The 23,744-nt window shown below is 37.8% G+C and overlaps 1 protein-coding gene across 2 annotated transcripts in view; it reads right to left on the bottom strand.

Annotated features, from left to right (window-relative positions):
* NAA35 (N(alpha)-acetyltransferase 35, NatC auxiliary subunit) overlaps positions 1-23,744 on the bottom strand; it is a 101,432-nt gene that overhangs the window by 69,463 nt on the left and 8,225 nt on the right. For both annotated transcript variants that reach the window (XM_003782990.3, XM_023508328.1), the window contains exons 3-5: positions 18,077-18,110; positions 3,820-3,934; positions 2,420-2,494 (exon numbers count right to left, since the gene is read on the bottom strand). In XM_003782990.3, coding sequence (XP_003783038.1) covers positions 2,420-2,494; positions 3,820-3,934; positions 18,077-18,110 — 224 coding nt within the window. The remainder of the gene's footprint in view (positions 1-2,419; positions 2,495-3,819; positions 3,935-18,076; positions 18,111-23,744) is intronic.

Raw genomic sequence — 23,744 nt, 5'->3', positions numbered from 1 at the left:
TACTGCAAAAAACTTTGCAACAGTTTTCCTGCCTCCTTCCTATAATACCCCCTAATCCAAGAGATCTTTCTAAAACACTAAGATAATTATTCAAGGCTATTTCACTGAGTAGCTACCATATGCTTGACCCCAGATACCAAAGGACGGGAATACCAACAACAGTCAAAACTGAGTAACTACTATGTCCCAAGCTATACACTAGGTACCATAGTATTTTTATGTCTTATCTCATTCTTTCCTAAGTTTGAGAAAGGTGGCATTTTTCTCCTATTACATATGAAGAAACAGTGTTAATTACCTATTTGCCCATGTTTATACAGTTATATTTTATACTGACATCCAAGATTTCTGCAATGAAACAAGATGTGTGATACTGTATTACAAAATGAGAGGGTATAAAAATTGTATAAAAAATACAATTAAGGTGTGTTTTCTGGTATAGCTAGTATGCAGAAGACTTTCCTGACTAAGAATCAATTGCCTATTAAAGCCCAACTCCTAGATACAATCCCAAGAGTCTCATTCAATAGTTTCTCAATTTTGGCAAAAGCCTCCCTCTGTTTACCCTTCCCTGCTCCTCCCATTTGGCTCCCTGACAGAGGTTAGCTAATTAACAGTTGCTCCTGATTCTCCAAACTGAATATTTTCACACTGTCATGTCTATATCTTCTTTGCTACAATACTTTCTTTTTTTTTTGAGACAGGGCCTTAAGCTATCCCCCTGGGTAGAGTGCCGTGGCATCACAGCTCACAGCAACCTCCAACTCCTAGGTTCAAGCAAGTTTCCTGCCTCAGCCTCCCAAGTAGCTGGGACTACAGGTACCCGCCACAACACCCGGCTATTTTTTGGTTGCAGCTGTCATTGTTGTTTTTGGTGGGCCTGGACTGGATTCGAACCCGCCACCTTAGGTGTATGTGGCTGGCGCCTTAGCCACCTGAGCCGAGCCTGTAATACTTTCAATCTTCCTGTCATATGCCTACTGTTTCTCAGTACTTCATACCAATATTACCTCCCTTTTACAGCCTTTCTTATCCTCTCAGACATAATTAACTCCTTTCTATCCCTATGGTATCACTATAAACACATTTACACGCTGTCAAAATCATTTCTTTACATGTCTGTCCCCAGCAATCCTCCAACTTCCTTTCCTTCTAACTAGGACTTTTTTTTTCTTTTTTTTTGAGACAGAGTCTCATTATGTCACCCTTGATAGAGTTCATGGCATCACAGCTCACAGCAAACTGGCCTGAAGCGATTCTCTTGCCTCAGCCTCCCAAGTAGCTGGGACCACAGGCACCTGTCACAATGCCCAGCTATTTTTTGTTGCAGTTGTCGTTGTTGAGCTGGCCCAGGCGGGGTTTGAACCCATGCCCTCTGTGTATGTGGCTGGCGCAATAACCACTGTGCTATGGTGCCAAGCCAGGACTTTAAATTATTAACAGGTAATAAAAACATCTTTAAGGGAAAGAGATGAGACAGCACTGGAGGATTAAGATTAGGATTCTGCGTAGGCCCCTTCCTAGCAATGTAACTCTAGGCAGATAATACAGTTAACAAATGCAGGTGATATAAAACCTAAGTGAAAATTATATATGTAAAACACTTAATAAAATTATACACACTGGCAATCAATACATAAGCTGAATGAATAAACTGTATATATTTCTAAGGATGATGATATAATGTTAATTTAAAAAGAAAAAGATGGTAGGGTGCCGACCCCATATACTGAGGGTGGCGGGTTCCCCGGCCCTGGCCAAACTGCAACAAAAAATAGCCAGGCATTATGGCGGATGCCTGTAGTCCCAGCTACTCGGGAGGCTGAGGCAAGAGAATCGCCTAAGCCCAGGAGTTGGAAGTTGCTGTGAGTGTGATGCCACAGCACTCTACCAAGGGCAACAAAGTAAGAGTCTGTCTCTTAAAAAAAAAACGATTAAAAAAAGTATTATAAATGAGAATCTTTCCTCATTAAACTGTCTAGGGGAAACATATATCCAGCATATAAAAGCCACTAAAAAATTTTCTTCACAGAAAATAATGAGTTTACTTCAATTATCCCTAGATTAGGAAAAAAAATCTAGAACTACTCCAAACCTCCCTTTTTCTTTTTTTCCAATTCCATGCTTATTTATGGAAGCTTCCAATTACAGATTTATTTCCTAGGTAACCTGAGAAAAAAAGGGTACCATGGGTAATTTAATATTTTTCCATTGAAAAAAAGAAAATGAGAACCTAAGATTGATTAAGATGAAATCCTGTTTCCTGTGGAATAACTTAGCCTGCTAATCTTATTAAGTATATACATCTCACTAGACTCAGCATTACATGTTCATATTTAACGCTGGTAACTCTTTTAATTCCAAGATTTAGATAAGTTGCAATTTTTACATTAATCGTTAGTCTTATTTTCATTCTTACCAGACAGCAAAAACATGTATCCATTATCCCTATGAGTTCAGGCAAGGTGAGGTCTTTAATTTTAATGGTACCATCCTAAAAAAGAAGGAAATATGACATATAAGCAGAAACCCTTAAAAATTTATGTTTAAAATGCACTGTAGCATTTTTTATTTCAAATATTATTTAAAAATACTATTGTAAGGAAATACTATCTCATTACCTGATAAAACTAAGATATCAAATTAACTCTGTATCCTTAAAAACAATATTATCTTTTTTAATATTTTATTTTTAATTAACAACTTGGTCTTCAATAAGAAAAATCAAAGCTTCTCAAAATTGAAAGAATAAAGACCTTTATAATGAAAAGTCAAACGAACAACTATTTTAAAAGCACAATTCAAATCCATTTTAAGTGCTAATCAATATGAATCATTTAATGACCCAAATCTAATTATAAAGAAAAAAATTGAACATTTAAAAACGTACTTCCCTTACGTTGGTTAACTATACTACTTGCAAATTCTGTTTGCACTACCTACAGTAGAACTTCTGTTAAGTTGACACCCCCCCTCCCCGCCCCCCAGGGACTGTAACCAACTGGTCAGCCTACAAAGGTGGTCAACATAAGGAACTAGACCTATTATACTGACATGGTGCATGTTCAGTCTATGAAAATTAGGTCAACTTAAGGAGGTGGTCTACTATGGAAGTTCTACTGTATTTGCTTAGCAAATCCTTCATCAAATAATATGCTGAATTAAGCTCTGTGGCAACTATAAATGAATTTCTAAATCAATACTCATTCAGTACATCTTAAGTTCACTACCATAAGCCTTTTACTTAATACACAAAATTTAATCCCTATGCCAATTATCCTCATATTTGAATATATAGCTGAATGCTTTCAAAAATTAATTTTAAAATATATAAAAATGCACAAATTTAGAACAAGTTTTTAATGAAGACCTCAAATAATTTCCAGATTTCAACAAATAGAGATATAGTATAACTAAAGGTAATAACATTTTTTTTTTTGAGTGCCATGGCATCAGCCTACCTTACTCAGCAGCCTCAAACTCAAGAAATTCTCCTGCCTCAGTCTGCTGAGCAGCTGTGACTACAGGTGCCCACCACCCACCTAGTTTTTTATTTTTAGTAGAGATGAGGTCTTGCTTTTGCTCAACCTGGTCTAAACTTCTGAGCTCAAGGGATCCTCCTGAGTTGGCCTGCCAGAAGCTAGGATTATAGATATGAACCACCGCTCCCAGTCAGTTATAACCAATTCTTGCTTGAATACTTCAGATGATTTTAAGGAAATACACTTTAATATACTGTTTGATTTCATTATTGAGCACATTTTAATATATAAAATAACAAAAGATAAAAGAAAACACAAAAAGTACAAAGATGACTACCTTGATAGCTTGTTCAAAATTGAGAACTTTTCGATTAACTTGGTTTCCAATCATGCCAGCATCCATCTTGGGATCCATCATTTCAATAGCAGACATGGCTTCAAAAAGACCAAATCTGCAAATAAAAAAGTCAGCTTCCAAAATTGTTTTTGAACCAGTAAGCTTACCCCAGTTTCCATAATGTTATAAAAATGATTATAATATTTTTAGTAACTACAGTATTCTATGTATTTGGTTTTCCCAACTTATTAACACTTCCATTTCAATTAATCATCCTTTAACATATCCTTTCATGTACTTGCCACTCAAATATTTTACATGCACTATAATGAAGAAATAAAAAATGTTTTTTATGCTTTCCTTCAAAAAGGTGCACATCAGAAACTTCTGAAAAAAAGAAGTGAATTGATCTATACTAGATTTCACTAGTATAGATATTTTCACTTTGCCTTCCTTAAATAATTTTCTCTAACATTCAGAAACATTATTAAATGTAACTTTTACTTTTTTTAAAATTTTCTTTATATCTTTAAAGTACAATAATGTAGTACATTACAGTCTACAAACCCAAAGTTTTGACAATCAAATAATGAAAAACAAGTCTCTATCCTGATAATCTGGTACTTGTGGATAATTCATCATAAAATTATGATGAGCTGTGAAGTACTATGGACTGTCTACTAAGTATATCATTACCAAGACATGCCTCAAGAAATGGGAGAAGAAAAGGAAAGCCTAAAGGAAAGTCTAAGCATCAAACTACTGACTTTATTATTTTGCTTAGTCTAGGTCATTAGACTACCAAGAAAATAAAGAAATCTACGTAATTACACTAAATTATTTTTCTTATAAAAAGCAGCAATAAGACATCAAAAAGAGCTTTAAGAAGACAAACTCTTTTCCTGCAATCCCTTTAACTGCCTAATGTTAATGTTAAGTTTAAGATATTCTGATACTTGTAATATCATTATAGGGCAATATTATTAAGGACTACTCTCATCTATAAATTTGATATAATCCTAATCAAAATTCAAGTACTATTTTTCAAAGAACCTGCCAAGCCAAAAGAGATAATACTAAAGAATGGAAGAGAATTTTGTCAATAAAAACAATAGGGATTCACCAAATATTTAAATCATAAAGCTGTAATAATTAGAAGCATTCTAGAATAGATAGTTCAACAGAAAAGAATATAAATAGTTCACATTTCTGTGGAAATTGTGTATGACAAAGGCAGAATTTCAAATCAGTGGAAAACCACTGGATTAGTCAGTAAATACTGTAGAGACAAGGGACTAACCACCTGGAAAAAGATAAATTTTTGATTGATTCACACAATATGAAAAAATAACCCACAGGCAGGTTTATGTTCTAAGCTAAAACCGTAAACAAACATAAGACTACTCTTGCATAACTTACACAGCTATAAAGGTCAGTATCTCCAACTTTTTAATTTAAATTTCCTTTTTTTTGGGAGACAGAGTCTCACTTTGTCGCCCTTGGTAGACTACGTGGCATCACAGTGCACAGCAACCTCGAACTCTTGGGCTCAAGCGATTCTCTTGCCTCAGCCTCCCACAGCAGTTGGGACCTTGTCTATTTTTAGAGACAAGGTCATGCTCTGGATCAGGCTGGTCTTAAACCTGTGAGCTCAGGCAATCCACTCGCCTAGGCCTCGCGGAGTCCTAGGATTATAGGTATGAGCCACCATGCCCAGACACAACTTTTAAATTTCTATACAACAATAAAATACAGTTAAAAAGAGTCAATATCTAGAATATAAAACTAACTCATACATATAAATACAATAAAAATTCCAAAGAAAAACAGAAAAGGACAGGAATAGACAATTCACAAAAGAGAAAACATACACCATTAATAAAAGGTAAAAAGCTGCTCAAATTCAGATGTAATCAGGTATTATAAAACAAGATGATATGGCTTTTGGGGGGCCATTCCATAGGGGAAATTAAAAACAAAAACAGCTAGTATACTCATACACTGTTAGTAGGAGTACAAATTGATAAGACTTTTTTTTTTTTTTTTTTTTTTGAGACAGAGCCTCAAGCTGTCCCCCTGGGCAGAGTGCCGTGGCATTACAGCTCACAGCAACCTCCAGCTCCTGGGCTCAAGCGAGTCTCCTGCCTCCGCCTCCCAAGTAGCTGGGACCACAGGCGCCCGCCACAACGCCCGGCCATTTTCTGGTTGCAGCCGTCATTGTTGTTTGGCGGGTCCGGGCTGGGGATTCGAACCCGCCACCTTAGGTGTACGTGGCTGGCGCCTTAGCCGGTTGAGCTATAGGCGTCGAGCCGATAAGACTTTTTTTAAGGAAATCTGGATGAACCCATTAAAACATAAAACACTCAAACACTCTAAGCTAGTCACTCAATTTCTAGGTTTCTATACTATAAAATTGTTGGCACATGTACTGGCTTGCAAATAAATTGTAAATGTTATCTAATTTTCCCATGTTATCAAGAAATGTTGCAATCTAAATGCCTATCAATAGGGACACAATATAGTAACTTATGGCACATTTATAAAAATACAACAAGACCAGGCTTGTGGCTGATGTCTGTAATTCTAGCACTCCGGGAGGCTGAGACAGGTGGATTACTTGAGTTCAGGAGTTTAAGATCAGCCTGAGCAAAAGCAAGACTCTTTCTCTAAAAATAAACAGGCATTGTGATAGGTGCCTGTGCTACTTGGGAGGCTAAAGCAAGAGGACTGCTTGAGCCCAGGAGTTTAAGGTTGCTGTGAGCTAGCCAAGAGAGATTCAGTCTCTAAATAAATACATAAATAAATGAATAAATAAAATAAAAATATATAACAGTTAAAATGAACATGGTAGAACTATTACATACTAACATAAAAAATCTTCATGATACAAGAATACTACATATTGCCACTTATAATCATTTTGTGGATGTTTGTTCATGTATGTAATTACAATTTTTAAAAGGTCTAGATAAAGTACAAGCAATAATCTGATAACCTGTAACAGTGACCATTTCTAAGGAAATAGGGAATATGCAGGAGATGAAGTGATAGCAAGTTTTTGCTTCTGCTCTGATATGTGAATTTCTTAAAAACAAAGTATCCATTTGTAACTTACATGAGGATGAATAAAAAAAGTCTTTATGGCAATTAAAATTCTAGACTATCAGGTATTTGCCTAATCAGTAAAACTGCTACAGAAACAATTGCACTGAATTAGCTATTTCATCCATTCAGCAAATAGTGACCACATACTATATGCTAGACTATTCTAAGGACTTGAGATGCATGAGTGAGCAAAACAAATTTGCTTGCCTCATTGGAGTTTACATTGGAGTTGAAGATCAGCCTGAGCAAGACTGAGACACCATCTCTACTAAAGATAGAAAACCCCCCGCTGGCATCATGGCAGGCACCTGTAGGCTGAGACAAGAGGATCACCTGAGCCCAGTAGTTTGAGGTTGCTGTGAGCTGTGATTATGCCAGGGCACTCTACCCAGGGCGACAGAGTGAGACTCTGGCTCAAAAAAAAATAAAAAAAGATAGATGGTCATGGTAGGATGCTGGCAATCATAATTCCTGGGCTCAGAGCCTAAAACCTTAGGGAAATGAAGGGAGCTCAGCCTCTCTAGTTGTCCTCTCCCAAGCCTTCTTCCATAGCCAGAAGCCACATTTTTACCTCCATTAGTCTATAGTTTGGTTTCATTATGCCCTCCCTATCAATGCCTGCATCATCAAAATAATGATTCATAGTGATTCTCAGAATGGATCAGCAGCATCAATCACCTGGAAATCTGTTAGAAATTCAAATTCTGCGGTCCCACACTAGACCTACTAAATAAAGAACTCTGAGAGGGTGGCCCAGAAATCTACGCTTTAAAAAGCCCTCTAGATGATTCCAGTGCACACTAAAATTGGGGAAGAACTGAATTCCAGGTTCCACCTCCCTCCTCCCATCAACTAAATTGTCCAATATTGTTCACTCACTAATTCAAAATTTCATATTCTTTGTTGAGACAGTCTCACTTTGTTGCCCCAAGCTAGTGTGTCATGACATCATAGTTCCTTGCAACCTAAAACTCTTAGGCTCAAGCAACCCTCTTGCCTCAGCCTCCCAAGTACGTAGGACTACAGGCACCTGCCACAATGCTGGGCTACTTTTTCTATTTTTAGTACAGATGGGGGTCTCACTCTTGCTCAGGCTGATATTGAACTCCTGAGGCTCAAGCAATCCATCTGCTTCCTCCTCCCAGAATGCTGCCATTACAGGCATGAGCCACCCTGTCTGGCCCCAAATTACATATTCTTAACCTTGAAAATTGCACCTGGCTATAGTACTATAGAAACTGGGGCTAAATATGGGAATATAAGATAATCAAACATTTCCCTTTATTTAGCTTTTCCAGAGTGTTATCGTTTGGATATAGTTTGTGCCTTCCAAAATTCATATAATCTCTTAGGATTTTTTCTTTTTTGTTACAAATTAATATAAGGGTAGCAATGTTCAGGTTACACCGTTTTCAATACTAAGGTAAAGTTCAAGTAGAGCCCTTCACCTGGAAGTATGCTAAACACCCTCACATTGTGCACATTAGGTGAGATCTCGCCACTCGCCCACCCGCCTTCCCTCTCCCTTCCCTCTTGCTAGACTATTATTTGTGCTTTTTCTTTCATGTGGGTGTGTAGTTGTTTCTATATTGGTTTCATAATAGTATTGAGTACACTGGATTTTTTTCCATTCTTGAGATACTTACTAAGAATGTGTTTCAACTCCATCTAGGTAAACACAAAAGATGTAAAGTCTCCATCTTTTCTTCTGGCTGAATAGTACTCCATGGTATATTGTATATACCATAGTTTGTTAGTCCATTCATGGGTAGATGGGCACTTGGGTTGCTTCCATATCTGGGCAACTGTGAACTGAACTGCAATAAATATTCTGGTGCAAATGTCCTTGTGATAAAATTTTTGTTCTTCTGGGTAGACACCTAGTAATGGGATTGCGAGATCAAATGAAAGTTGACTTTTATTTGAGAATTCTCCATACTTCTTTCCATAGAGGTTCTATTAGTTTGCAATTCCATCAGCATTACATAAGTGGTCCCTTCTCTACACATCCATACTAGTATCTGCAGATTTAGAACTTTATGATGTGGGCTAATCTTACTGAAATTAGGTGACATCTCACAGTGGTTTTGATTTGCATTTCTCTGATAATTAGGGATGATGAACATTTTTTTCACATGTTCATTGGCCATTTCTCTATCATCCTCAGAGAAGTTTCTATTCAAGTCTCTTCCCCCTTATAAATGTGGCTATTTGCTCTTTTCTTGCCTGAGTTTTCTGTAGATTCTAGTTATCAGCCCTTTGCCAGATTTGTAGTATGCAAACATCTTCTCCCATTCTGAAGGCTGATTTAGTTGTGGTACCCTCAGCTGTGCAGAAGGTCTCATTTATTTATTTTTGATGTTGCTGCAATTGCCAAGGGGGGGAAGGTCTTCATCATAAAATCTTTTCCCAGGCTTGGGTGGCACCTGTGGCTCATTGAGTAGGGTGCCGGCCCCCTATCCCAAGGGTGGCGGGTTCAAACCCGGCCCCAGCCAAACTGCAACAAAAAAATAGCCGGGTGTTGTGGCAAGCACTTGTAGTCCAAGCTACTCAGGAGGCTGAGGCAAGAGAACTGCCTAAGCCGAAGAGCTGGAGGTTGCTGTGAGCTGTGACATCAAGGCACTCACCAAGGGCAACAAAGTGAGACTCTGCCTCTAAAAAAAAAAAAAAAAACTTTTCCCAGGCCAATTTTGCCAAGTGTTTTCCCCATACTCTCTTCTAGAATTTTTATGGTTTGTGTCTTAAATGTTTGTCGAGCCAGAATCAATTTTTTTAATCAATGGTGAAAGCATGGGTTCCATTTTAGTCTTCTGCATGTGTCTAACCAGTTCTCACTCCCAGTACAGGGATTCTTTTCCTGGTGCATGCTTTGCTTGGTTTATCAAAGATCACATGGCAATATGTGGCTGAGTTCATCTCTAGGTTCTCCATTCTATTCCACAGATCAGTTAACTATTTTTGTACCATGTTGTTTTGATCACTATAAACTTATAGTATAACCTCAAGTCTGGTTAATGTGATGCCTTCAGATTTGGTTATTTCTTTTTTTTTTTAATTTTTAATTAAAATCATAACTGTATACATTTATGGGGTATAATGTGATGATTTGATATGGAATGCTTAATCAAACTGATTAACATAACCATTAACTCACGTACTTATATTTTGTGGTAAGGCATTTACCCTCCTCCCTTGTCTTCCCTTTCCTCTTCACCCCTCCCCCTTGCTAGAATATATTTGTGTTTTATCATTGATGAGTCGGTACATGTTTATATATTGGTTTCATAATAGTATTGAGTACAATAGATACTTTTTTCCATTCTTGAAATACTTTACTAGGAAGAATGTACTCCATCCAAGTAAATATAATTAAAGTCTCCATCTTTTCACGGCTGAATAGGACCCCATCGTATACATATACGACAATTTGTTAACCCATTCATGGGTTGATGGGCATTTGTGTTGCTTACATGACTTGGCTATTGTGAACTGAGCTGCAATAAACATACTGGTGCAAAGTCTTTGTGGTAAAATGATTTTTCTTGTTCTGAGTAGACACCTACTAATGGGATTATGGGATCAAATGAAAGGTCAACTTTTAGTTCTTTGGGAATTCTCTATAATTCTTTCCATAAAGGTTGTATTAGTATGCAATCCCTTTGTTCTTATTTCTAAAAATTGTATAGTTATTTGGGTTTTTTTTTTTCTGGTTCTGTATGAAATGAAGTACTATTTTTCAAGTTCTTCAAAGTATGATATTAGCGCTTTGATGGAGATTGCATTAAACCTATAGATTGCTTTGGGTAAAATGGATATTTTTTTCCATTTGTGTTTTTTTTTTTTCTGGTTCTGTATGAAATGAAGTACTATTTTTCAAGTTCTTCAAAGTATGACATTAGCGCTTTGATGGAGATTGCATTAAACCTATAGATTGCTTTGGGTAATATGGATATTTTAACAATGTTGATTCTTCCTAATCACAAGCATATGTTTTTCCATTTGTTAACAACTATTTCTTTTCTCAAGGTTTCATAGTTCTCTTTATAGAGATCCTTCATGTCCTTTGTTAGATATATCCCCAGGTATTTCATCTTCTTTGGAGCTACTGTAAAAGGTATTGTGTCTCTGATTTTATTCTCAGCTTGACTATTATTGGCATATATGAAAGTTTCGTGGACATTGATTTTGTACCTTGGGATGTTACTATATTCCTTGGTCACTTCTAAGAGCTTTATAGTTGAGTCCCTGGGGTTTTCCAGGTATAAGTTCATGCTATCTGCAAAGGGCAAGAGTTTGATTGCCTTTGTCCCCATTTAAATACCCTTGATCTCTTCCTCCTACCTGATTGCAAAGGCTAGGACTCCCAGCACTAAACAGCAATGGCAACAGTGGGCATTCCAGATCTGAGTGGAAATGCTTTCAGTTTTACTCCATTTAATGATATTGGCTGTGAGTTTGTTGCAGATGGCTTCTATCAGTTTAAGAAATGTCCCACCTAAGCCTATTTTCTTCAGTGTTCTTGTCAAAAAAAAGATGCTGGATATTGTCAAAAACCTTTTCTGTAATAATTTAGAAAATCATATGGTCTTTGTTTTTTATTTTATGTGGTGAATTGCATTTATGGATCTACATATATTTAACCAACCTTACATTCCAGGGATAAAACCCACTTGATCATGATGTATAACATTATTAATGTGCTGTATTCTGTTTACCAATATCTTATTGAATATTTCTGCATCAACATTTATCGATATTGGCTCACAGTTTTCCTTTTCTGTTTTGGAATCAGGCTGATATTTGCTTCATAGAACATTTTTGGGAGGATTCCATCCTTCTCTCTGTTTTGGAATACATTATGCAATATAACTACCAGTTCCTCAAAAACAAAGAAGTACTAATTCCTCTTTGAAGGTTTGGTAGAATTCTGATGTGAAACCTTCTGGTTCAGGGCTTTTCTTTTTTGGAAGATTTTGTATTGTGGATGCAATTTCAGTGCTTGATATTCAGAATTCAGAATTCAGAATTCAGAATTTCTAATTCTTTCTGGTTGAGTTTAGGAGAGTGTTAAGATTCCAGGTATTGGTCCATTTCCTCTACATTTTCATATTTCTGGGCATAGAGTTTTGGGCAGTAATCATTGAGGATCTTTGTATTTCTGTGGTATCTGTTGTTATTTCACCTTTTTTGTTTCCAAGTTATTAGAGATCTTACTTTTCTGTTTCTGGTTAGTCTGGCCAAAGGTTTATCAATTTTATTAATCTTTTCAAAGAATCAACTTTTTGTTTCACTGATCTTCCAAATGGTTGTGTTCTCCGGTTCATTTACCTCTTCTCTAATTTTGGTTATTTCTCTTCTTCTGCTGGGTTTGGGGTTGGATTGTTCTTCTTTTTCCAGTTACTTGAGATGGCCCAATTAGGTTAACTTGCTCTCTTTCTGTTACCTTGATGAAAGTATCTAATGCTATAAATTTCCCTCTTAGGAAAGCCTTTGCAGTATACCACAGTTTTGATAGTTTGTGGCTTATCATTTTGTTCAAGAAGTCTAATGATTTCCTTCTTCATCTGACCCCTAACTCAGCTGTCATTCAGCTAAATAAGGTTATTTAGTTTCCATTACTTTATCTGGGTATGAAGATTTCTGTTGCTGAATTCAACTTTTATTCCACAATAATCTGAGAAGATACAGGAATAATTTCTACTCTTTTGAATTTGTTGAGGTTAGAGTGTCCTACGACATGATCAATTTTGGACATGAGCTAATAAGAAGAATATGTATTTGGTTTTGTTAGGATGAAACGTTCTCTGTATGTCTCTTAAGTTCATTTGTTCTAAGGTCATGTTTAAGTCCATTATTTCTTTGTTTAGTTTTTGTTTGGAGAATCTGTCCAGTATTATCCAAGGGTGTTAAAATCTCCAACTATTATAGTGCAGGAAGATAGCATATTGTTCAGATTGTTCTGAGTTTGTTTTATGTATTAAGAAGCATTTAGACTGGGTGTATAAATGTTAATGATTGAAATCTCTTCATGTTGGCGGCACCTGTAGCTCAGTGGGTAGGGCTCCAGCCACATATACCCAGGCTGGTGGGTTCGAACCTGGCCCAGGCCAGCTAAACAACAATAACAACTGCAACAAAAAAATAGCCAGGTGTTGTGGCAAGTGCCAGTAGTCCTAGCTACGTGGGAGGCTGAGGCAAGAGAATTACTTAAGCCCAACAGTATGAGGTTGCTGTGAGCTGTGACACCACAGCACTCTACCAAGGACAACACAATGAGACTCTGTCTCAAAAAAAAACAAAAAACTCTTCATGTTGTATACTTCCCTTGGCATACAAGTATGTACTGTCCATCCTTGTGTTTTTTTTATTTTTATTGGTTTAAAACCAATTGCATCTGCAAATAAGACTGCAAACCCTACTTTTTTTCTAATTTACATGTTCCTTTATTATTGTTTTCCATTCCTTCACCCTGAATTTTGTTTTATCCTTGGAGGTTAAATGTGTTTCTTAGAGACAGCAGATCTTGGGTTTGAGCTTTTGTTTTTTATTTATTTTTATTTTTTATTAAATTATAACTGTGTACAATGATGCATTTATGGGTTTCAGTGTACTGACTTGATATACAATGTGAAATGCTTATATTGCACTAAGTAACACCTCCATCCCAATCATACTCTTCTTCTTCTTTTTTTTTTTTTTAGACAGTGTTTCACTTTGTTTCCCTGGGTAGAGTGCCATGGCTTCACTGCTCACAGCAACCTCCAACTCTTGGGCTCAAGTGAGTCTCCTGCCTCGCCTCCCAAGTAGCGGGGCCCACGGGTGCCCGCCACAACGCCCGGCTATTTTTTGGTTGCAGCCATTATTGTTGTTTGGCGGGCCCGGGCTGGATTCAAACCTGCCACCTTAGGTGTATGTGGCTGGCGCTTTAGCCACTTGAGCCACAGGCGCCGAGCCTTATACTCTTCTTAATAGTTTTGAAATGTACCATTGCATCATGCACATTAGGTGAGGTTCCCCCCAAATATCCTCCTCCTTCCCCCTTTGCCTTCCCCTTCCCTTCTACTTTCTGAACTATAGTTATGTTTTACCATTCATATGAATGTGTAGGTGATTATACACTGATTTCATAGTAGTATTGAGTACACTGGATACTTTTTTTTCTATACTTGAAATACTTTACTAAGAATATGTTCCACCTCCATCCAGGTAAACATAAAAGATGTGAATTCTCCATCTTCTTTTATGGCTGCATAGTATTTCATGGTGTACACATAACACAATCCATTCATGGGTCAATGAGCACTTGGGGCTGTTTCCATGTCTTGGCAATTATGAACTGGGCTGCAATAAACATTCTGGTGCAAATGTTTTTGTTATAAAATAATTTTTGATCATCTGGGTATATACCTAGTAGAGGAATTGCAAGATGGAATGGAAGGTCTACTTTTTGTTCCTTGAATATTCTCCAAACTTCTTTCCAAAAATGTCGTATTAGCTTGCATTCCCACCAACAGTGTAAAAGTGTTTCCTTTTGTATTCAGTCAGCCAGCATATGCCTCTTTAGAGGGGCATTCAAGCCATTCGCATTTACTGAGAGAATTGATAGGTATGGTGGAGTTTTGGTCAAATCATCCTTCAGAGGTCCAAAGCTTATTTTTTTTTTTCCCCTGCACCATTTTGACAGTTAGACTTTGTTTTTTTATTTCTTGGTGTGTTTACTTTGGTAATGGATCATTGCAATGGTCAGTACAGAGAATGGGTCTGAGTACTTCCTATAGAGCTGGTCTACTAATGCCAAATTTCCTTAACAATTGCATGTCAGTAAAACATTTGATTTCTCCATCACATATGAAACTCAGTTTCATTTTAGCAGGATCCTGGGCTAAAATTTTTTTGTTTAAGAAAGTTAAAGGCCAATGACCATCCCCTTCTGGCTTGAAAAGTTTCAGCTGAAAGATCTGCAGTCATCCTGATATTTCTCCTTCTATAGGTAGGACTTTTCTGACCCCTAGCTGCTAACAGGATTATCTCTTTCAGACTGACATTGGCAAAGCAAATTACAATGTGTCTAGAAGATGTTCTGTTTGGACTGAGTCCTGCTGGGGTTCTGAAACTACTATCTCAATTTTTCTGTCTCTCACAATGCTTGGAAAATTCTCCACCATGATGTGTTAGAGAAGAGCATCAATGCCTTTAGGACCATCTTCTTCTGCTTCAGGAATTCCTATAATTCAGATGTTTGATCTTTTGGAATAATCCCATAACTTTCTCAGGAAATACTCTTGTCTTTGTTCTCTTTTATTCTGCCTCTTTGAATGATAGGAATAGTTTAAAAGTCTTGTCTTCAATTTCAGAAATTCTTTCTTCTCCATGTTCTACTCTTACGGAGGATCTCTGCTGTGTTTTGAAGCTCCTCGAATGCCTCTTTCAATTCCTTAAGCTCTATCTTTCCTCATTATATCCAGGTCCGTGGTAACTCCGAGGGCTGGCCTTGCTTTGATAGCGCAATCTGATTCTGTCCTGGTGTCAGCCTGTCTTCCAACCAGGTTAAAGGAGGTGAAGTATTTCACTGGAGTTTCTGCTGTATACAGATCTGAACAGATGCAGCCCTGTCCCCACCAGTGACAGCTGGAGGAGAGGAATTCTGAATAGATCCACTGTTCCCACACCTCATGGCACCAACTCCCCCTTGCAAACAAATTCAAATTAGGGGTAAACCTGCAGCTCCAGCCAGTAGTGGCTAGAAAATAAAAATCAGCAGCCTGACAGTGCTGGCTGAGAGTTCCAATCAAACCTGCTCCGGCAGCACCAACAAGTTCAGAGAAGCTTTGGTCCTTCCCCAGAGTTGTGGCTATCAACTAGATAAAATGCAGCCATCTCCCACAGCTGAGTAGGGGTCTAATTCCTGGGCCAGTATGGGTCATCTGAGTCTATGTCTGTCTCTCTCCAAGTTGCTAGGAGTGAAGCCAAGGATTGCTGGGGGGAGGGGGACACAGACACTGGGCAGAGGCGCTCCGGAGGGCGGGGGAGAGTGAGAGCCAGGAGAGATCATACCACTCCATATTTAGGACTGCAGCAGCACCACTGTTTCCTCCTATTGCGGGGAGCAGGGCACTGCTCACACAATCTAGCGATCTCTCAGAGAACTTACCAAACATATCAGCCTCTACAGGGGGCAGTCTGTCAGGCAACTAGAGAGGGGTAATGGTGGGCTGAGGGCTCAGGACTGCAGGGCAAAAATTTATTCACTTTTGTGCCAGGATGAGGACCCAGAGGTAGAAATTCCCAGGTGCAGGAGAGGCAGTACCTCATGGCTCCCTCTCATGGGGTGAGGTGAAAAGTCCTTTGTTCCCTGCTCACTGGCAGAAAGAATGTAATTGGCCTCCCACTTAGGGGAAGGGTCTCCCATCCCCTTTGTCACCAGGCACCTTCAGTCTTGTAGCTTCCTACTTGATCTCTGTTATCTTTCTTCCTCTTTCCCACCCTCACAGCTGCTTCATGATGTATACCTTGATTTCTTTTCTTTGTGCTCAACTCCCCAATTTCAATTTCTCTGACATCACTTCAGTCCAGCTTTTCTCCCACTGGACAGGAGCTTCTGGCAAAAGCTACCTCTAGACGGCCATCTTGCCCCTCCCTTTCTTATGATTTTCCTAATAACATAAAATGACCCAGATGGCCAAGGGAAATATTCCAAAGGTGACTGCTGCAATATTCAGCAATGAGGAATGCAGCACTTTTTCTAGGATGAATTCGCAAACTTAATTCTCCAGTCTCATATTCTTTTCTCTAGCTTATTTTAAAGATATATAATTATAAGTGAGACAACTTTGTACAAAATTTAGGTTAATTGACTGTGTTCATATGTTATGAGGTCTTCTAGTCAGTATTAGGCTATCAGCAATTAAATTTGGGGGGCATCAAAAGTTACATGTGGATTTCTCACTGAGCACAAGGAAGGGGTTATGGTACTTCTAAACCTTGCATTGTTCAAAGTTCAACAATAATTACCAAGTGAGCAGGTTGCTGAAAAGTGTCTGACTTTGGGCAGCACCTATGACTCAGTTGGTAAGGTGCCGATTTCATATACCGAGGGTAGCAGGTTTGAACCTGGCCCTGGCCAAACTGCAACAAAAAATAGCTAGGTATTGTGGCAGGCGCCTGTAGTCCCAGCTACTTGGGAGGCTGAGGCAAGAGAATCGCCTAAGCCCAGAGGTTGGAGGTTGCTGTGAGCTGTGACACTACAGCACTCTACCAAGGGTGACAAAGTGAAATTCTGTCTCAAAAAAAAAAGTGTCTTACTTCCTCAGTTTCTCTCTTTTGCTTCCTCCCATCATATGATCTCTCTGCACATGCTACTCCCCTCTGCTCCCTTTCCACTTTCTACCATGTCTTAAAGGATTCTGAGGCCTTGACCAGATACAGCTACCCAATCATGAAACTTCCAGCCACCAGAATCATGAGCCGAATAATCTTTTCTTTTTTTTTTTCCTTTTGAGACAGAGCCTCAAGCTGTCCCCCTGGTAGAGTGCCATGACATCACAGCTCACAGCAACCTCCAACTCCTAGGCTCAAACTCCTTGCCTCAGCCTCCCAAGTAGCAGGGGCTTGCCACAACGCCTGGCTATTTTTTGGTTGCAGCCGTCATTGTTGTTTTGGCGACCTGGTTGGATTCGAACCCGCCCCCTCAGGTGTATGTGGCTGGTGCCTTAGCCACTTGAGCCACAGGCGCTGAGCCATAATCTTTTCTTTACAAACTATTCAGTCTCAGGTATTCTGTTACAGCAAAACTAGAGTAAGGCACATAGATTCTCATTTATTTTGTCCCAGCACTTAGTCACCTGATCTCTGGCCATGACCCAAGCTACCTCATATGATGTACAACTGATACCTTTTCTTCAAGAAATTCTACATTCAGTACATCTACCTTCAAAGAAAGGACCACAGGACACATTTCTTGTAGGTATAACCATTTCATATCACAACGAGGGTCAAATGCCCCCAAATAGCTCACCACAGTTAAAAATATATTTATTTTCATAAGTTTGAAATATAAATTTACTAAAAATTAAAGGAATACTTTTCCACCTGAGAAAAAAAAATAGATTGAAACATTACACTGCACTATTTCAAGGGATACATAAATACTTACAGCTTATCATGAAGCAGTTCTCCCAACTTTAATTCTAAAAAAAACAAAGAGAAAAATCTTTTGAATAATACCATATTTAACTTTTAAGTCTAAGAAAAAGTAAAAGACATCAGCATCTGAAAAAATGTTTTTGCATTACTTTAAAATTTTCTAAGAAATGGTTATTTCTATCTGATTACTAACATAAGGCATTCTATGTAGTGAGTACTGTATCTAATACTAAGAATACTCTAAAGCAAGTAGCTTAAGGAAAAAGAAATGGAATTTTTGAGAATGAACAAATGACCCATCACAGGTCACAATATTCTGATCAGAATTACTGACCTCATTTTATAAATCACTAGTATATTTCCCCAAGTAAACTTTTCCATAGAACCAATGGCTAATTTTCAGGCTACTTTTAAATCACTTGGTACCATGAAATTAGATCACCATAACAGCAAATGTGTCAAAACCATTTTTTTAAATTTTCTTTTAAACCATTTTATTTAACTATTAAAGAAAACACTTCTGTAAACAGCCAATCAAAACAGTACTCATTCCCTATAAAGCGATAATCTTCAACCTTGGCTGCCTATTAGAATAAACTGGGGAACTTTATAAATCTCCATGTCCAAGTAGCACCCAAAACCAGTGAAATCTAGGGGTGGGACATATATGGTGGTTCTAAAGCACTATAGATGACTTTAATGTACATGGACCTTGGGAACTACTACTATAACATGCTGAATAGATTAAATATTGATGGTCAAATCCTGTTAAAGTATAAAGAAGTGATTTTCAGAACTTTGTCTGAACCTAGGCTGATCCTAAGTTAAATAACACTACTATTTAACAGTTCCAGGTACCATAATAGATAAGTAAGACTCATATATCAAAATATGACAGTAAAGCATGAACACAATATATACTAAATAACCCAGCAATTCTCAAATCATGGTCTGGGAACCTAGTAGTCTATGATAAAAATCATTTTGCAATTAATACTAAAATGTTCTTTGTCTTTTTTACTGTGTTGAAATTTGCACTAATAATGCAAAAGAAATGGAGGAGAAGAAAAAAAAAAACAAGCAATGGTGGGAAATCGGTAAAATCTCTGTAACTTCCACACAAATTAAGACAGTGGCCCTTGGCTCGACGCCTGGGGCTCAAGTGGCTAAAGCGCCAGCCACATACACCTAAGGTGGCGGGTTAGAATCCAGCCCGGGCCCGCATGACGGCTGCAACCGAAAAACAGCCCAGCATTGTGGCAGGTACCTGTAGTTCCAGCTACCTGGGAGGCTGAGGCAGGAGACTCGCTTGAGCCCAGGAGTTGGAGGTTGCTGTGAGCTGTGATGCCACCACACTGTACCCAGGGGGACAGTTTGAGGCTCTGTCTCAAAAATTAAAAAAAAAGTAAAAAAAAAAAAAAAAAAAAAAGACAGTGGTCCCAATGAACTTCCATGAACTTGCAGTTAAAAAAGACAAAAACTTGTTTTCAATCTCACTTAAGAATGTCCCTGAGATCACTATTCATTAGGAAAACACAAAAGTATACCAGTACTACTGCATACCCATAAGGACAGCTACTACAAAAAGAAAAATAAATGTTATGAGGATGTGGAAAACTGGAACCCTTGTGTACCATTGATGAGACTGAATAGCCCCTATGGAAAACAATATGATAGTTCCTCAAAATATTAAAAATAGAATTACCATATGATCCAGCCAATTCAAATTCAGAGCGTATATCCCAGGTCTTAAAGAGGTATTTGTCCACATATTTTCACAGTAGCCTAATTCACAATCATTAAAACATGGAAGCAATGAAAGTGACCATCAATGAAATAGATAAGAAAACATAATATACACATACAACGGAATTACTATTTAGTCTTTTTTTTTTTTTTTTGAGACAGGAGCCTCAAGCTGTCCCCCTGGGTAGAGTGCCATGGCATCTCAGCTCACAGCAACCGCCAACTCCTGGGCTCAAGCAAGTCTCCTGCCTCTGCCTCCCAAGTAGCTGGGACCACAGGCACCTGCCACAACGCCCAGCTATTTTTTGGTTGCAGCCGTCATTGTTGTTTGGCGGGCCCGGGCTGGATTCGAACCCGCCACCTTGGGTGTACATGGCTGGCGCCTTAGCCACTTGAGCCACAGGCGCTGAGCCTATTATTTAGTCTTAAGAAAAAAATGGAACTCCGACATATGTTACATATGACATATGTTACAACATAGATTAACCTTGAGGATATTATACTAAGTGAAAAGAGCCAGTTACAAAAAGACAAATACTTTATGACTCCATGTATATGAGGTTCTTAGATTAGTCAAGAACCATAGGGACAGACTATAGCATAGTGGGTGTTAGAAAATGGGAGAGTGGCTTGGCATCCCTAGCTCAGTGAGTAGGGCACCAGTCACATACACCAAGGCTGGCGAGTTTGAGTCAGGCCTGGGCCTGCTAAACAACAATAAAAAAATAGCCAGGTGTTGTGGTGGGCACCTGTAGTTCCAGCTACTTGGGAGACTGAGGCAAGATAATCACTTAAGCCCAAGAGTTGGAGGTTGCTGTGAGGGGTGATGCCACAGTACTCTACCAAGGGTGACACAGTAAGACTCTGTCTCAAAAAAAAAAAAGAAAAGAAAATGAAAGAGTGAAAAATGAGGAATTACTATTTAATTGACAGAGAGTTTCACAGGAAAAAAGTTACAGAAAAATATGGTGGTGATAGTTGCACAACATTAGGCATAGATAAATACCACACTTTTAATACACACTTAAAAATGGTTAAGATGGTAGACTTTATGTTAGGTGTATTTTAACACAATAAAAAAATAAGGGAAACAAAGAATGACCTTCATGAAGCAGTAAAAATTATTAATCTCAGGGCCAGAAGAAGGGTGTGGCAAGTAAGGCACCCACAGAACAAAATGAAAGGGGCAATCATTTTTCAGTTCCGGCCTTCACGTTTGTACCACACGTGCTGCACTCAACTTCACCCTAGTACCAGATCTGATTCATCTTATTAAATTTCAACCTTTGAGTATATGTCTTTGTAATATTCTATTTGACAAAATGGGAAGCACACATAACACTCTGTATACCGAAGTAAGATGGTTGTCTCAAGGAAATACATATGCACAAGTATCATGGAACATTATTTTTACTTGAAAAAACCCAACTGACAAACTGTAGTTATTCAGACTTGAGAAATGGCTTTTTCTTAAATAAATGAATTTGTTGCTTCAAGAAAAACAATTGACAAAGTTTATTACCAATAATAAAATTTGAACTGTCAAGCAAAAACGTAAATTCTGGAAAATATGTTATCTGCCACTGCAAGTCTGGTAGTTTCCCAATAATTAGAACACATTTCTGTGTTGGTGGCAATATTAACAAATGTGCTTTTTAATATTGTAAAATGAAAGGTAGTAACATTTGGAAGATAAATAACTGCATAACTCTCTGAACCACTATTTTCCAAAAATAGTAATGCATGTTACAAAATCAGGCATGGAGTAAAGATTCATTTAAAGTTCAAGACAGAGCAATGACTTTTAATGCAACAGAGCATGGAAAGTCCACTTCGATAGGTTTCAGGTTCCACACTGCAACTAAACTTTACAAAACGATTGATTGTCAAGTTTTTGGGATAGTATCAAAAGAAGATATCAATACTGATTTGAAAATACTCCTCTATTTTTCAACCATGTTTACTTCATATACTTCAACCAAAACGTGGCAACAGACTGACTACAGAAGCAGATCTGAGAATTCAGTTGCCTTATGTTATACTAGAATTAAAGAAATCTGCAAAACTGTAAAACAATTCTCCTCTTTCCTACCTCTCTCTGCATTCCTTCTCTACTCTCTCTTCTCTTCCCCACTCTCTTCTTATCTCTCTCCCCTCTTTTCTCTCCTCCTCAGTGCTGCTCTGCAGCCTCCCTCCCCCCACTAATAAAGATCTTTCGTACAAAAAAAAAAAATTCTACTCTTCTAAATTATATTTTGTTTTGGAAAATACCTTCATTTTTCAATACAAAATGTTATTTATGTTAACATGCAATGGGTTTACTACTGTTGTTATTAAATTAATATTTTTTAAACTCCTCCGTTTTAAATTCTAATAAACACCTATATAGATAAAATACACATATAACAGTAATTTTAAGGAGAATAATGAGGTCCTGAGACCAAAATGTTGAGAACTGCTATAATAATCTATCATATATTTAAGGAAGCTATGGGTACCAAATAGTTTCATCAAACTTAAAAACACTCCACACATCTAGGAACAAGTCAATCACATTTAGTCTTGGTTTCCTCATCTATAAAATGAAGGGCTGAACTAAATAACTGATAAGCTTCCTTAGAATTCTAGTAATCTGACCTTTCACACATCAACTATGCATAAAGCAGAATACAAGCAGCCCCACTGCATGATCTTGTATAGCTCTATAGAAGTACATAAACTGGGCCTTATACAACTGGGAAGCAGTCTTCAAAAATTCAGTAAGGAGATTAGCAACACCCATCACAGCAATGATGTGGTCATACATCATGTAGCCTCTGGGAAAACTCTACTTATACTAACAAGACAATGACAGACAGACAGGGCAAGTACCTTCTTAGTAATTACCATGAAAATAGTTTCAACTTTGCAAACGCTGTGAAATGGTCTTTGGGGATCCCAGTAATTCCAGACGACACCAAACCACCAAATTAAGAGTAACACAATAATTTTTTTTAGTTACTCTATTTTTAAGTTAAAGCTTAATTGAGTAGACTCAATAGAATATAGTTTAAACTGCTCAAAGAGAAAAATTAGGTATGAGGAAAACATGGCTCAAATCACATAATGATTCAAAATTTTTTGGCAATCTTAACAATAAATCACCTTTTTAATTTCATCTTTATTCTCATATAAGGCATGATTAGCAGAGTCAAGCACTTTAAAGAATACGATCGCATTCCTGAAGAAAGGTAATCTAATAGGACAAAGCAAAACAAGCAAATAGGGGACACTTTACCAACCTATAAATGATAGGTCATTTATAAACTAGTGTTATAGATGTTTGAATAGCTTTCTACATGTAACATTATAAATTATGGTCAAGTTCCAAGCTATGTTCCCTATAAAGGCCCTGTTTAATCTATAATGTAACAGAAATCCAGTACCACTGTAATAGTGATATTTAAGAGAACAATTACAGTTTATTCCTGGGAAAAGGTGGTAACCAAACACAAGCAACTACCTTTAACTCTTTTTTGAAATTCCATTAAAACATGATTTTTTTTTTTTTTTTTTTGCAGTTTTTGGCTGGGGCTGGGTTTGAACCCGTCACCTCCGGTATATGGGGCCAGCGCCCTACTCCTTTGAGCCACAGGTACTGCCCCATGATTCTTTTTTTTAAAAGAAAGGCATAAACCCCCACAAGGAGGAAAAGCAGGAGCAGGAAAACAAATAACAGCAATAACATAGGGGGAAAGAGGCAAAAGAAAGACACATAATTTCTTTGCAAAAACATAAAAACTAGCCAAGGAAGAGAGGTATATGTATTATGATCAGTTATGTGTAAATGAAATTTCTTTTTTTTTTTTTTTTTAGACAGAGCCTCAAGCTGTCCCCCTGGGCAGAGTGCCGTGGCATTATAGCTCACACCACTTGGGCTTAGGTGATCTCTC

The sequence above is a fragment of the Otolemur garnettii genome, unplaced genomic scaffold (genome assembly GCF_000181295.1).
Source record: "Otolemur garnettii isolate 467f Iridium unplaced genomic scaffold, OtoGar3 scaffold00006, whole genome shotgun sequence".
NCBI classification, from domain to species: domain Eukaryota; kingdom Metazoa; phylum Chordata; class Mammalia; order Primates; family Galagidae; genus Otolemur; species Otolemur garnettii.
The sequence above is the reverse complement of the archived record's forward strand: the minus strand, read 5'-3'. Positions and strand labels throughout refer to the sequence as shown.